Genomic DNA, 16,181 nt, shown 5'->3' with positions numbered 1-16,181 from the left:
TTTTTATCAATCAGAGGTTGTGCTTAAACCTCCCTAGCCAGTTAGAGTTTTACCTTTGACTGTTGGGTGCTTGTGTGGCTTGAAGGCCCCTGTCGGAGTTCAGGGTGCTCACTCTGCTCCATACTCAGCCAGGGGACTAGCAGCTTGGAATTTCCCTCTCTAATTGCTCCTGAGAAGGGCAGCTATTAGGTGAACACAGTCTCCCACTCTAACAGGGAAGTATGTGATTTGATTTAATTAATTTACTTTACCTTTATTTTTTAAGTGTAGTTTTAGGCTCACAGCAAAATTGAGGAGAAGGTACAGAGAATTCCCATTAGCCCCCTGCCCCTGTGTGAATAGCCTCCCCATTGCCAACATTCCCCATCACAGTGGTCCACCTTTGGAACTGATGAACCTACTTTGGCCCATGATAATCACCCAAAAGTCATAGTTTATGTTACAGTTCACTCTTGGCATTGTACATTCTGTGGGTTTAGAAAAATATAATCATATGTATCCATTATTTTGATACCATACAAAGTTTTTTTATGTCCCTAAATATCCTTTGTGTTCTGCCTGTTCATTCTTCCTCCCCTCCTCCCAGTCCCTGGAAACCACTGATCATTTCTGTAGATTTGCCTTTTCCAAAATTTCATATAGTTGGAATTACAGAGTATGTAGCCTTTACAGATCAGCTTCTTCCGCTGTAATGTTTATTTAAAGTTCTGCCATGTCACACGGATGGAGCTAGAGGGTATTATGCTCAGTGAAATAAGCCAGGCAGGGAAAGACAAGTACCAAATGATTTCACTCATATGTGGAGCATAAGAACAAAGCAAAAACTGAAGGAACAAAACAGCAGCAGAATCACAGAACCCAAGAGTGGACTAACAGTTACCAAAGGGAAAGAAGGGACTGGAGAGGGTGGGGGAGAAGGGAGGGTAAGGGGAAAAAGGGACATTACGGTCAGCAAACATAATGTAGCAGGGAGGGGGGCATGGGGAAGGCAGTGTAGCACAGAGAAGACAAGTAGTGACTCTACAGCATCTTACTATGCTGATGGATAGTGACTGTAATGGGGTATGTGGTGGGGACTTGATAATGGGGGGAATCTAGTAACCACAATGTTGTTCATGTAAGTGTATATTAATGATACCTAAATAAATAAAGTTCTGCCATGTCTTTTCATAGCTTAATAGCTCATTTCTTTTTAGCATTGAATAATAGTCCATTGTCTGGATGGACCACAGTTTATCCATTCCGCTACTGAAGGACATCTTCATTGCTTTCAGGTTTTGGTAGTTATGAATAAAGCTGCTATTCATAACATTCTAACATCCCTGTGTATAGATGCTGTAAACATCCCTGTGCAGGTTTTTGTGAGGACTAAGTTTTCAGCTCAGCAACTTTCGATACATACCAAGGAATGCACTTGATGAAGTGCATGGTAAGAGTATCTTTAGTTTTGTAAGAAATGGCCATACTGTCTTCCAAAGTTGCTGTATCCTTTTGCATTCCCACCAGCAGTGTATCAGCATTTTCTCACTAGTATTTGGTATTACTGTTGGATCTAAATGGATTTGGGCCATTCTAATAAGTGTGTAGTGACATCTCTTTTTAATTTGCATTGCCCTGATGACATATGATGTGGAGAATCTTCTCATGTGCTTATTTGCCATCTGTATGCTTTCTTTGGTGATGTACCTGTTCAGTTTCTTTGCCCATTTTTTGATTGGGTTGTATTGCTGAATATTTAAGAGTTACTCGAGTATGTTACATAGCAATCCTTTATCAGACGTGGATTTTGCAAATATTTTCTCTCTGACTGTGGTTGTTTTCTCATTCTCTAGACAGTGTCTTTTGCAAAGCAAAGGTTTTTCATTTTAATGAAATCAGCTTTTCATTTAAAAATTATCAATTCTTTCTTCATGGATCTTTAGTGTTATATCTAAAAAGTTACCACCATACACAAGTTTACCTACATTTTCTCCTTTGTTATCTTCTAGGAGTTTTATAGTTCTGCATTTAACATTTAGGTCTGTGGATTGATTTTAAGTTAATTCTTATGAAAAGTATAAGGTCTGTCTTTTTTTTTTGCTTGTGGATGTGCAGTTGTTCTGGCACCATTTGTTAAAGATACTGTCTTTCTTCCCTTTTATTGCCTTTGCTCCTTTGTCAATAATCAGTTGATTGTATTTATGTGGTTCAGTTTCTGAGTTCTCAATTCTGTTCCATTGATCTACCACACAGTACTGATTATTGTTGCTTTTTTTTCCTTTTCTCCTCAGCTTGATTGAGATATAGTTGATATATAATGTCTAAATTTAAGGTGTATAATGTGATTTGAAATATGCATATATTACAAAATGATTATACTGTAGTTTTAGTAAGTCTCACAGTTGGGTGGTGTCATTCCTCCAACTTTGTTCTTCAATACTGTCCATGAAGACACTAGTCCGTAGTTTTCTTACAATGTCTTTCTCTGGTTTTGGTATTTAGGGTAATGTCAGCATCATATAATCAGTTATAAAGTATTCCCCACTGCTTCTATATCCTGAAAGAGAGTGTAGAAAATTGGTATATTTTCTTCCTTAAATGTTTGCTTAAAATCCACCAATGAACCCATTTAAGCCTGGTGCTTTCTGCTTTGGAAGGTTATTAATTATTGGTTCAACATCTTAAAGATACAGGCCTACTCAAATTGTCTGTTTCTTCTTTTGTGAGCTTTGACAAACTGTATTTCAAAGAATTGGTCTGTTTCATCTAGATTATCAGATTTGTGGGCACAGAGTTGTTCATAGTATTCCTTAATTTTCCTTTTAGTGTCCATAGCACCGATAGTGATGTGTCCTTTTTCACTTCTGATGTGAGGAATTTGTGTCTTCTCTCTTTTTTTCTTAGATAGCCTGGCTAGAGGCATATCAATTTTATTGATCTTCTGAATTTACAGCTCAGGTTTTCCTGCCCCAACAATGGTTCCAAAGGTGGTACTGGATAAAAGGACCGTGGTGATGAGGTGTGGGAGGGGGGGGAGTGTTCTGTAGTCTTGTGATTAGGTCTCAGTCTTTCAGTAAGTTTATGCCTTTGGACTATGAACTTCACAAGTGTTTCTTCATTTTTTTTCTTCACTCTTAGGTGGGAAAGGATGGCTGGAATGGGCTGCAGTGGGGGAATTACCCTTCTCCCCTTTCAGTTAGGTTCTGATAATACCCCAGCAAGTTAGGCTTTGCTAACTAGTTTCCCCTGAGGACAGGCCTTGCTAAGAACAATATACTTTGGCAGATTTCAGAATGTTTCTTTTCCCTTCCCCCTGCTGGAAACACAAATGGAATTTTCTCTGGTATTTACTGTGGGAACCTGGTTGAGCTTTTGGAGATAAATCTCACAGTATTGTGGGGGACCCCCTTTCCCCATGACTGGATCCCCTAGAGTTTTTAACTGTCAGACTTGTCCATAGTGAGTGTCCAGCAATTCATGAATTACAGCTCAGGTTTTCCTGCCGCAACAATGGTTCCAAAGGTGGTTTCGGCTCCACTAAGCTGTGACCTCCTGTGTTCACCTGCAGATCTTCAGGGCAGTGATTTTCCTGTCTTACAAATCCAAGAAGAGTTGTTGATTTTTCAGTCTGCTCAGCTTTTGTTAGGATGACAACTATTGGCTTCTTATGTTCAGAACTGAAAACAGTCTATTGTCATTTTATTTTTCAGCCTGGCTTCCTAGGAACTGCTCTTGGGCCAGAGCAGCTTATTGCTCAGTCACTGTTTGATTATATAGGTTGTGCTTAAGCCCCTTGTGCCAGTGAGGCTTCCACCCTGTGTTGGTAGATGTGTGTGGGTCTTAGGGAATGATTTCAGGGCTACCCCCTGTTCTGTTTGCCCATGAGTAGGTACAGCTTAAGTGTAAGTGCAGAGCCTTCCCCAACTTCCAGGATTGACTGTGATCCCAGGAGGGCACCTGGCTGCTTTTAAAACCTGTGTTAAATGTCTGGCTGCTCTATGCTAATTTGTTTCTGCACATGTCAGAGAACACCAACACCCTCTTTATTTGCTTTTCATCAAGATCTCCATTGTTTTCAACAACTCCCTTAAGCAAGGAATTGTCTATACTTGATTCCAGATAGAGTCAGTACTCCCAGACATCTGCAGATCTTCATCTTGTGGTCCGCCTCAGCCCTGAGGGCGAACTCGTATGCCACTAACAGGAGCTGAGGTCTGGGGCCGTCTCTCTCTTTTCCCAGAATAACATCCTGTTCTGTGAGCCAGGGGTAACCCCTGTTTCTCTGCTTGCCCCTCCAAGTGTGGAACCTGTGTTCTATAAAGGGAGCCTCTGAGATGGGGCCTTCAGAGCCCCAGTATTCTAAGCCTACTGTGCCTGGGTGAGAGTTACTGCCTCACAAGTAAGGGAAGGGAGCTTCATTCCTCCCAGCTGCTGCCTAGACTAGAGCTTCTCTGACACACCAATTGTCTGTTTCTTCCAAGGTAGCTAGAGAGAGAGAGAGAGAGAGAGAGAGAGAGAGAGAGAGAGAGAGAGAGAGCCCCCATCTTCTTACCCACGTCTGCCCAGAGTAGAGTCCCTATAAAGTTTCCGTAACACAGAGCTGTGACAGGGGAGAAGGGCACAGGGGTTCTGAGCAGTTTATAGTTTATGTACTACAAATTCTCATTTATTGAGTTTGTAGATTTTCTTGAAGAATTGTTTCTCTATTTGTTTCTCCAAGGGCATACCCTTAGGACAATTTTTGAAGACTTTAAGTGATTGTCTTTTAAAATTTTCACCAGTTCAAAGATTGTTTTGCTGGGGAAGAGGCTATGCTAAGCTCCTCATTCCACCATTCTAGAAATCCTTCCCTGGTTTATACATTTGAAAATAAAATTCAGTAACATCTTTGAGCCAAACTTACGAATTTTTTAACACTAGTATTTAAAAATAAAGTCAGAAATATAGGAAGGACCACACACCCTTAGCAATACATTTGCCTGTTTAAAAGTATTCCAGGAATATGTGAAGAAAAATTTTTAATTTTCATCCCTATCTTTCTAAAGGTCACCACTGTTAACAGTTTAATGTGTGTCTTTAAGAGTCTTGAGAATCTTCAGAAAGAGCATCTCAGGTTATGAGAAAATTAAGTAAGTGACACATGACATGCTTCCATGAAAATCACTGCTGCTTGCATTGTACTTTCTAGTCATTCATATCTGGAAAAATTCCTTACGGAGCAAATGATGGAAAGGAGGGAAGATGTATGGCTTCCACTCATATCCTACAGAAACTCACTAGTCACTGGAGGTGAAGATGACAGAATGTCTGTGAACAGTGGAAGCAGCACTAGTAAGACCTCGTCAGTAAGGAGTAAGAAAGGCCGACCCCCACTGCACAAAAAAAGAGTAGAAGGTAAGTCTTCCGTCTCAGTGAGACACACGTAGTCAAAACGTAGACAAAAAGTGGGACAGAGAAGAGTCAAGGAAAAAGTTGCAAGAGCATGAAACAGAGCTAGACAGTCACAGAGAACAGGAGGATGTAGTTAGGAAGGTTTATAAAATTGATCCCCATATGACAGGTCTCTGACACAGAAAAATATCAAAGTTCATTCTGATGATTCTAGTGAGTTGTGGGTAGTTGTGGTATATTCACTTCTCTCTGCAGCAAATTGAATATACCAGAAGAACTTTTCATTTCTACCCCTTAGGTGAATAATTTGTTTTGTACATTAAGATAAAGATAGTCAAATCTGGTTTTATAACCCTCATGGACTGTGGGGAATGAGTTGAATTACCGTGAAAATGTGATATGTAGATATTCATATATCCAGAAAGACTAAAAATTGCTTCATTAAAATAAAACATTAGTCTTAAACTATGAAAACTCAAAGTAAAAAAGCTTATTTCTTCAAATAGTGTTCCCCCATCTCCATGCATCTCCTAATAAAGATGCTTCAAACCAGGATCTGAATCCTGCTCCACTCCTTTTTACAACCTTCTATTTACTATTCAGCATCTCATCTCTGCTGCTTAAAAAATAGTGACTCGTCAACAATTTTGGTAAAATATGTGGTTTAGTTAGAATTTAAATAAAATGTCTCATCACTGGGGAGGCCGTATTGACTATTGATGAAGAATACAAACTCTAAAGTCAGAGTTCCAGAATTCAAACTTGGCTTTCTCATTTTCAGCTATGTGAACTTTGGACATGGTACTTAACCTCTCTAAGCCTCAATCACTAACCAAATGAAGGATAATCAGAGTACCTGTCCTGTGAGCTTTGTGAATATTAAATGAGATACTCCAAATAAAACACTCAGTACACACACAGTGCTTCCTTACCACGGTGCTTGGCATATGAGTAGCGGTCAATCAGTGTCAGGCTGCTGTTGTCACAGTGTCATCATCGTCATTCAGCAGTGCCCCTTATCTAGCATCAGTCAGTGGATTAGGCTGAAAATATATATATTTCAAAGAGAATAAAAGATTTGAAAATATTTACAGAATTAATGTTAAAGTTCAAGATTTCCTTTCAAGTGTGAACTTTAGGACTTAAAATCTTTTTGGTCCACAGAAAGAAAACCGAAACCCTGTCTTTGTAGTGTAGAATCCCAAACTTTTCTCTAAAGAATGACTTCAGTAATTCATTTCCATTTGAAAATGTCTTCCAGAGCTATCAGCGTTCTCCATCTGTCTCTCTCTCTATATATATATATTTTCCCCCTACTCACAGCTTTTCCTAGATGTAATACATTAGCCAACATTCATCACATCTTTACTATGTGCCAAGAATGTGTTTTACATGCATTATATCATTTAATCGTTCATTTGACTAATATTTGTAAAACATTTAGGTCATGCTTTACAAATGCTACTAAATGCTAAATAAATGTTTTATAACTGAACTGAGTTTAACACTATTATCCATATAGTAATACAGAAGAAACTAAGGCTTAGAGAATTTAAATAACCTTCTATAGTCCACTAGTGGGGCAGGGCAGTCTTACCTCAGGAGTAAAAAAAGCATATATGGAACAGATAACCTAATTTGGTGATGATTAAATTGTGAAAAAAGAAAACTTCCTCTGTGTTAGTTTGAAGTTTACCAAGTAACTATGGGGGAGGTTACATGCCCTTAGGCAACAGAGTGTCATCTGTTTGGGGTAAAGATGAAAAAGCTTTACAAAAAGTATTTTCATTGAATCTTCAGGGGTTTCAGGATTTCTGCAGAAGGAAGAGTGAGTTCTTCCTCAAGTTATTCATTCATTCAGAAAGTCTTTACCAAGCACCTGCCTAAGAACTATGGTAGATGTTGCAGGTTATAAATTAATCACAGAGCTCTGGGTACAGATGGACAGGGAAGCAGGCAATTTCAGTTCAGCATGGTAAGTATTCTGATGGGCCTGAAAGGTTCTCTGGGACATAAACAAGGAGTGACCAAACCGTTAATGAAAATCAGAAACAGTTTCTGTAAAAGATGTAGGAGAGCTGAAAAATGAATTCACCAGGTTAGGAACCAAAATGACAGCCATTCTTATGATCATACAGTTTTAAGTGTGACAGCAAATTAAAGTTTTTAATAAGTCTGGAATTAAATGTTGAATGAAAAGTGGTATGAATAAAGAGGATGAAATAGTATCTTTGCTTATTAAGAGGAGAATCAGTAACTGAGAAAAGATCTGAGCTTCATATCAGTGGAATTATCTTAACCAGACAATAGGTCGGTATTTCCAGGGACAGAAAAGCCAATCCAGAAGGTAGAGATGTCTGACAAAATGTTTGAGACTTGGTAAATACACTGACAGAGATGGAATGCTTCATGGCAGATAAGGAGCCTAAAACATGTGCACACCTCTGAGACTTAATGGAAGGGGAAAAACAATGGAATTCATATATACTTTGTGATTAAAATTCATCAGAAGGAAAAACAGCAGTAATCCTTTTTTTCTTAAGTCTCCCCATGTTAAGAAAGTAATTTAAAATTTGTATAGGTGGAAACTTCATTATTTAACATTTATATCAGGATGTAGCTTAGGTATGCAAATAATGCTTTTAATCTACTTAAACCTAATTGTAGAGATAACAGATACACTTGACAAATCACCTGCCGATGCAGGACAGTTACAGTTAAGTCCTAAGCAAGCAGGAATGATTCTGTCATTCAGAACTTAAGAAAGAATGGGAAGTAGGGGCTGGTGCTCAAGGAGAGCTTCCCTGATGAGGCAGAACTTAGAGTCCTGAAAACAGCCTGTCATACACCCCAACACAGAGCCTGGCAAAAAAGAGTTACTTCCCTGGTGAGTCATCCAGTCAGGCCATGGGATTTGCTGTCTTCTCAGTCAAGGCCGTCAAGACTTTCAGTGTTGCTCCCCGGAGCCCTTGGAAGGCATAGGAAATAGGCTCTTTACTGCCTGAGCAAAGAAAGGTTAGAGGGGTCTGTGGCTGATGCCATTCTTCCCCTTTTATATAAGGTAAATTTATTCTTAAGAATGGAGGGACTTGGAAGAGGTGATATGTGAGGATAGCTATCATTTAATCCTTACAGTGTACTCTATGAGATTAGTACTGATATTCCATTTGGTAGATGAGAAAACTGAGTTTTGGAAGTTTAATAAGATACACAAAGTCACCCAAGTGAGTGGTGTAACTGGGATTCAAACTGGGCGGTCTGACTCCAGAGCCATCCTATTCAAGTCTGTGCTACCACGTCTGCCAGAGTTCACTCTATCCGTGACATTCTGTGACTCTAACTGGAACTTTACAGATGAAAGTTTGGATAATCCATGGCTAAACAGAACTGACACCATGATTCAGACTCCTGGCCCCCTGCCGGCACCACAGCTTACTTCCACTGTCCTGCGGGAGAACAGCCGGCCCATGGGAGAACAGATTCAGGAACCCGAGTCTGAGCATGGCTCGGAACCTGACTTTTTGCACAAGTAAGTAGTAAAAATTTGGTTTTTGGCATAAACCTTTAGCTGTTAGAGAAAAACCTTAAAGAAAAACTTCATTTCATCAGAGCCACATTACTGATCAGTTCATGAAAAACAGAACTGTAAATAAAGGTTAAATAATTTATATTTGAAAATGTGTAAGTCTGCAAACACTTACAATATCAGTTCCTCAAAGTCCAGAGACTTGTAAATGCATGGTATCTTATGCGTTTGTATGAGATTTGCATGAGCACATGTATCTCACTAAGTACTGATTTCAGTTAAGTTACAGATTCATTGGGCAAGTCTGTTTCTTCTCAGGTACTTGCCAAGAAGACATGCAAGAGAGTCTCTAAGAGTCTCTGCTGAGATTGTTACTAGTCTGAACACCAAATAGACTTTTATAATCCATTTAATTAATAGTACTTAGCCTTAGTTAAGTTTATATTTTAAACATAAACTGTTCCTGGATCAAGTATTGTTAAGATAAATTTTTTAAATTCTGAGTATTGCCCTTCCTCTAAGAGAGGATCAAGGGCTTAACTTTTCCCACATGAGCAATTAAAATGTTTTCAAGTACCAGTGCCCTGAAAATTATAGAAGGGGCAAGGTGGTGGTGTGACTTTTGCTATAAAGAAACTTAACTTTTTGTTTTCTACCCAACTTTGAAATTATCTGTCAAAATCTCCACTCATATTCTGATGGTGCTGTGAACTACTCTGATGGATAAAAGAGAATTCTCACAACTCAACAAATTTAACAGGTTGGGAAGAGGCAGTGTGAGAAGTATTCAGATCCTAGGCTTTCATAAGGCACCCCTGCACTGAGAGCCCCCTTTCTTCAGAGCTGAAAGGATGACCATTGCCTGGAAATTCCTAGACAGTTCACCTTATGACCAGCGTTCCCACCCCACTGCCTACATGCAGGCTCCTCCTTATCTGAGCAGCCTGCCGTGCTTCTCTGACCTTTTACCACTGGCCATGGTCTCCATGCTTTTCCCTAGGATAGGTGTACAATATTAATCAAGGTGGTAGCCCCACATGACATAAAGACAGTTGCTTAGAACTGCATGTGACAGATTTTTATCTACTAAAAACCATTAAAGTTTATATCCTGTAAAATTCCCAAAAGGCATGTTAATGCAAGTGTCCATGTGCCAGGGAGTATAGAGTGTAGTGAAGATTCGGCCCAGGATGCACCTGACTCCAAATGTCCTCAGAAGGACTGAGAAAAAAATGAGTTACACCCTTCCTTGTCCACCTCTGGAGCGCTCTGAGCCACCAGGCCAGCCGCATTAGGTCCCTGAGAGGCCCGGCTATCCTACAGGAATACCTGCAAGTAGGGCAGCACCTGGGCCCAGAGGTCTGAGGGGTGTGCTCCTGTTTGCAGGTATAGGTGTTTGGGGAATGAAGCTGTTAATTTAAGCACCTGTAGGGGAGGAAAAAGTTTTCTTCGACCCTCATAGGGTCCCTGGCTGGGTCTGAAAATTAAACTGAAAGGTTCACAGGAGAAAAGGGTACAAATTTTACTGAATTTTTCCATGTACGTGGGAGCTTTCACAAGAGAATGAAGACCTGAAGAGAACAGACCAGGAAGCTTTTTTTTAGCTCTTTCATACAAATGGTGGATTTGTGCAGAATTGACAAGACAAAGGGAAGTAGTCCAACTAGGGAGGACTAGGTAGTCTTTATCTTCCTTAACTAGTTTATAGTTTGTTGGCAAATCCCTCTGGGTGCCACCTCTGGGCTGATCAGTCTGTCTCCAGTAAGGTGAGGATTTATTTCCTGCCTTGAGGCAGAAAAGGGGGAGCTTTTTCTGTGTTTACTGATTTTTTTTATTGCTTTTGGCTCAAAATAATTTTTAATCTCAAAGAGGCATATTTTGGGGTGACATATTGTGGTTTCCTTCACACCTAACAACTAGCCACAGCCAGTTTCTCTTGGAAACTTAGGCATCTCTTTGGGCAACTTCCATGCAAACAGACCCTTCACTGATGGTGTCACCCTTGGCCCTGGGATAAACCCAGCTCCCTCCCACTTAGCGTGGGACTGAGTCGCTATATGTACCGTCTGCTTCCACAGAATGAATAATAGCGCTCTCTCTTAGTCCTCAGATGCAGATTTCTTGGTTAGGCCAGCCGAAATTAGAAGACTTAAATCGGAAGGACAGAACAGGAATGAACTACATGAAAGTGAGGAGTGGAGTAAGACATGCGGTGTAAGTGTTACGTCAAGTATCACGTGAACATAAATGACTGTGCTGATCATTTTGTGGGATGACTTGGGTTTCTTTGATGTTTGGCCTTAGGAGTTAAATCCTAACTCAGGATGTGCTGTGCAGTGCAGGACAGGAATGGAGGGCATGTCTCCAGAGGCTTTCAGAGTTTAAGTTCTAGTGCCCTTACTTGCAGGCTACATGGTCTTGGGCAAACTTTAAAACCTGTGTGCCTCACGTTCCTCATCTGTAAATTTGGAGTAAAATTAGTTTCGTGGGAATTGACCCATAGCTAAATAAACATTTACTATTATTGTTATTGCATTTAAATAACATTTCTTTCTGATGAAATGACATCTTGAGTGAACCAAATGAATATTACACAAGGGTCAGTACCACAATTTGTGCAGTGTCTGCTGGTTATAACTGGAATGTGTGCTTTCACTGGTTAGAAGACCGAATGTAAAAAAGAGCCAGGACTCCAGTTAAGAAGCCTGAGCAGCTACCTGATCGTGCCTTTTCCTTCAGCCGGGGCCTAATGGAGGAAGATGCTGAGCCCATCTTTGAAGATGTGATGATGTCATCCCGGAGCCAGTTAGAAGATATGAATGAAGAATTTGAAGACACCATGGTTATTGATCTAGTAAGAAAATACAATACGTTTTTCTTCCATTAAAATATGTGAAGGTGTTGGTATAAGGTAATGCTCTCATTTCCAAAACCCTGTGGGATGAGGAGTGAGGTGAGGAGGAGGAGGCACCACCGGCCTGCAGCGGCGGCGGCTCTCGGAACACCTGTGGGCGTTTGGAGGCGCTTAGGTGTTTTTGAGCATGCTCTCAAAGCAGGCAGATTTTTTATTCCTGCATTAACAGGAACTGGTTCCTTCTTATTATCTGCTTGATAAAGAGTTCATACTACTAGATCTTTCAATACAGCATGTGCATCTGGCTTCATAACTTTAAGTTGGAGTCTGACAATATGTGCTCCAGCCATCAAGTGCAGAATATGGACCTTTTTTGTTCAGTGTGATAAGACATCTCTGAAATTAGGAAATTTGAATATGGATGGGAGATATTAAGGTAAGTAATACATGGCAGTTTTGTTAAGTTTTGTATGTCAGAAACACATATTGAAGTAATTATAGGTAAAATGACATGGAGAAAGAACAACTGGGAGATTCACGATATTGCAGCTGAGTGATGGGTATGTGGGAGTTAATCATACTAGTTCTCTCTGAATGAGTTTGCTAGGGCTGCCATAATAAATACCCCTGATGGCATGGCTAACAAATCTATTTTCTCACAGTCTGCAGACTAGAAGTCTTGAGTTCAAGGTGTCAGCAAGACTGAATTCATTCTAAGGCTTCTCTGCATGGCTTGTACACGGCCATCTTCTCCCTTTGTCTCCACATGATCTTTCCTCTGTGCCTGTCTCTTCTTGTAAGGACACAAATCATATTGGAGTAGAACCTACACATACTACCTCATTTTACCTTAGTTACCTCTTTAAAGGCTCTACTTCCAAGTAACAGTCACATTCTGAGTACTCGGGGTTAAGACTTCAACATATGAATTTGGGGGACATAATTTAGCCTATAACATTGTGCTTCATATATTTTGAATTTTCCATAATCATAATGAACAGCTTTTATAAAAAATGTGAGATCATATCATTCTAATCTATAACCTCCCTCTCCTTGCCCATCAAGTAGCCTTCCATCTACCTGCTTTGGGAATTTAGTGAAGTTTTGTCACCCAGTATTTGGTTTTATAATTATTCTATAATTCAAAAATATGTTCTATATTTATACGCCCCAAAATTATATGCATTTACATGTTATATTTATTATAATTTGAAAATTTTTATATGTATTCTCCACATAAAAGCCACATTCTTTTCCTTTCAAAATTTGACCCTTATTTGCACACTTTATTGTCTTAATGTAGTTCAGGAAAAAACTAAGTGACTGGCTTCTCTTTCCAGCCCCCATCAAGAAATCGGCGAGAGAGAGCTGAGCTGAGGCCAGATTTCTTTGATTCTGCAGCTATCATAGAAGACGATTCAGTAAATGTTAAATTATTACTGCTTTGATTTTTGGTTTCTGGGTCTTGTTCATCCATGAAATTAATTGTGTTTCTCATTTTTCTAGGGATTTGGAATGCCTATGTTCTGAAGTCTGAAGAAAATTTACAAATATGGAACTCTATTATTTAGAGCTAGAGGCCTATATACTGTGATAGCTTGTTCGGGGAAAAAACACTTTTGATGTGATCTGATTTGTTTTTTAATCAAATGATTGAGGTCAATCCCTTTTTACAGTGACAGAAGAGGAGCATGTAAATTATCCAAGGGAATGTCACCTCAGAAAGACTGACCTGAAAAGTCATTGTGTCCTAATAGTGGACTTATCCCAATACAGATGTGTGTGTTTTTCTGGAGGGAGAAAGAAATTTTAAATTTTTAAAACAGCTGTCAAGATAAACACTGTTATACACCTGTTTTATGAAAACTCAGCATTGAGTAAAAAAAAAAAATATTTTTAACTTTATTTTCCTGTTGTACAATTTAAAAACCGTTTTAACATTTTGCCTTTTTATGTTTTAAAAGCTAACCATTTTTATTAAACCTCTGAGTAAGCAGCTCGTCCTAATTGCTGAAGAGTGTTTTGGAGCTCACTGGATTTGGTTGACCTTGTGGAATACAGAAATATGGAGAAGAATATCAACAAGCTAAGATGAAAATCTGACAGTGCATCTCTGCCAAAAACCACACACCCTCTGTGGATATGGATATGAATTCCCAGATTTTATATACTCTTAAATAAAAAGGTTTATTTTTATTTATAAGGGGGCATAAAATAAGAAATGTCCATGCAGCCATTTTTCCAACAGATGCTGTACACCATTCATTTTATATAGAATAGGGAAATTCAAATACAGTACATTTTCTATTGGTATTTGTTCTGTGCGTTTTTAGCAACTTCTACCAGCAAATAAAGTTCTCAGTAAAACAAAATGGTTCTGAAGTTATCAGTTTGCTATTTTTACCACTTATTTCATGCCTTGCCAAATTCAAGGTACATAGACATCCATTTTCTTAAAAAGATAATCATGAAGAACTCCTTTGCCATTCAAAAGTAATTTTAAGTGTAACATAACTATGTCTCCTTCCCATGCACTTAATACCCTTATGCGCTAATTTTGTGAATTAAGTTTACCAATTATAGAAGTATGTGCTGCATAGAAGTCTGTGCTTAGAGGGTGAAGTTCCTAAGCTTACCTTGAAATACAGCTACATTTCAGTGTTAAATGTGCATATTAAGAATAATTCTTTGGGGGAAAGAAATTAAGAATCTTCAGAACAGCCTTCAATGGTTTAGAGTTATATTCTGCTTAGACTTTTATGATTTGCTGCTTTCATTTGAAAAAGCCCACTTAGTTTCTTCCTTTTTGATTTTTAAAGTAAGCCTCAGAATTTCCAAACCAATCCATCCATAAGTGTTTCTGGGCTGATTTTTAAAGTAGCTGCAACAGAATCATGAAGCTTTTCCCTTTTTATCAAAAACAAAAAGCATTTTTTTAAAAAATTCGGTGCATCCAATGATTTGTCTTTTGATGGGAAAGCAGAATGGGTTATCTAATTCATCCTTTTAGTAAACAGACACAAGACAGATTTTTCTCAACATGTATACAGTTCTAAAAAATTTGGTCACCAAAAATATTTTATCTGCTAATTTAGCAATTCCTGGGCTCGTTAGTTAGGGAGGCTGGGGTCTCACTTTCTTCCAGAAATGTGGGCTTCACCAGAAGTGAAGGGGTAGAGCCCTGCCTGCCTGTGGTTCTGGCCAGGGAGCAAGCCAGGAGGAGGAGGTACCCTGGCAAATGCAAACTGATAATTGCTTGACAGTTTGATGTGGAAAACAGATGCTGACTTAGAATTGTAGACTACCATGCAACAAAAAAAAGGCTTAATATCTACTCCAATGGGTTTCCAGTTCAGTTTGAAGTCAGTCGAATTTTTGTATTTTCAGTGTCTCCTTGATTGGTTTTGCTAGTAATTCTGTAAATTGTACATTTGCAATATGAGGTTTTTTTTTCCTTTTGTACAATTTGAAACTGATGCTTCATCTTTCCTTTAATAAACTATTCAAAATCAGGCTGTGGTAGTCATCCTATTGTTCCTTCTAGGTAAAGGTTTAAAGATGATTTTGTCTGCTGCTCTTCAGAGTTTGCACTTTCAGATAATTTGTTAAATGATGGCAAAATTACTGTATCAGTGGTTTTTTAGTTTGGTTTGGTTTTTTTGAGAAATAAGGCTGATTAATTTTCTTTCATTCCTTGGATTTCTGTGGAGAGAGAGAGTGGGTAGGGTCAAGTTGTCTGTGGTTCAAGAGAAAGTCTATTGCAGGCTGAGCTTTGGAGGCAGCATGCACACTGGTCTATAGCCTGGTTCCTTATCCTGCCTGAGACCCAGACCCTTATGGGCTTATGCATGGTTTCCCCCTAGTAGTGACCCTTTAAAGACCACCTGGATTCTATATGGCTGCAGAAAAGGTTTCTTGACATTGGTGTCAGATTTCCCTCCAAAAAGTCATGCCCTATACTTGCTGGGCCCTTCCACATTCTTTGGGCTGTGTTCATTAGATGGTCTAAGATCTAAGATGTTTAGTGCAAAAAATGCAGGGGATGCAGGAGGGTGAATCAGCAGGTGAGCTCTCCAGAAAGCCAAAAGGAGAGATGAGGAGGATGGGCCTCTGGTAGCTCATCTTGAAGGTCACAAGCTTATATTACTAAACCCAGGCTTTACCCATATGACTGCCTTGAGACAACTTGGCCAACCTCCCAGATGTAACTTGACTATCTGGCCCTGCTCTCCAAAAAAAAGCCGGTCCATCAAACAGTGTCTTTGTGGGAACAGTGTCTTCATGGAAACAAAGGATTAGTACCTACTCAGGTTTTTCAGATCAGACCAAACTCTAGTAAGGCTCCATCCCTTCCACATGCACCTTGCTCTGGAGAGGTGCTATCCACCATCACTTTTTTACAGGGCCACATCACTAAAAACAACAGCTCCT

The 16,181-nt window shown here is 39.3% G+C and overlaps 1 protein-coding gene and 1 long non-coding RNA gene across 7 annotated transcripts in view; one reads left to right on the top strand and one right to left on the bottom strand.

Annotated features, from left to right (window-relative positions):
* LOC140848503 (uncharacterized) overlaps positions 1 to 7,491 on the bottom strand; it is a 34,077-nt gene extending 26,586 nt beyond the window's left edge. The window contains exon 1 of the long non-coding RNA XR_012129515.1: positions 6,303 to 7,491. This is a non-coding gene — a long non-coding RNA (uncharacterized lncRNA). The remainder of the gene's footprint in view (positions 1 to 6,302) is intronic.
* Positions 1 to 15,263, top strand: part of STAG1 (STAG1 cohesin complex component) — a 436,291-nt gene extending 421,028 nt beyond the window's left edge. For all 6 annotated transcript variants that reach the window (XM_073232352.1, XM_073232354.1, XM_073232353.1 and 3 more), the window contains 6 exons: positions 5,168 to 5,373; positions 8,725 to 8,899; positions 11,000 to 11,110; positions 11,636 to 11,750; positions 13,091 to 13,171; positions 13,257 to 15,263. In XM_073232352.1, the coding sequence (XP_073088453.1) occupies positions 5,168 to 5,373; positions 8,725 to 8,899; positions 11,000 to 11,110; positions 11,636 to 11,750; positions 13,091 to 13,171; positions 13,257 to 13,280 (712 nt within the window). In that variant the 3' untranslated portion in view covers positions 13,281 to 15,263. The remainder of the gene's footprint in view (positions 1 to 5,167; positions 5,374 to 8,724; positions 8,900 to 10,999; positions 11,111 to 11,635; positions 11,751 to 13,090; positions 13,172 to 13,256) is intronic.
* Positions 15,264 to 16,181: the final 918 nt, after the last annotated feature.

Source organism: Manis javanica, chromosome 3 (genome assembly GCF_040802235.1).
Source record: "Manis javanica isolate MJ-LG chromosome 3, MJ_LKY, whole genome shotgun sequence".
Classification (NCBI taxonomy): Eukaryota; Metazoa; Chordata; class Mammalia; order Pholidota; family Manidae; genus Manis; species Manis javanica.
This window is presented reverse-complemented; position numbering and strand designations above follow the sequence as displayed.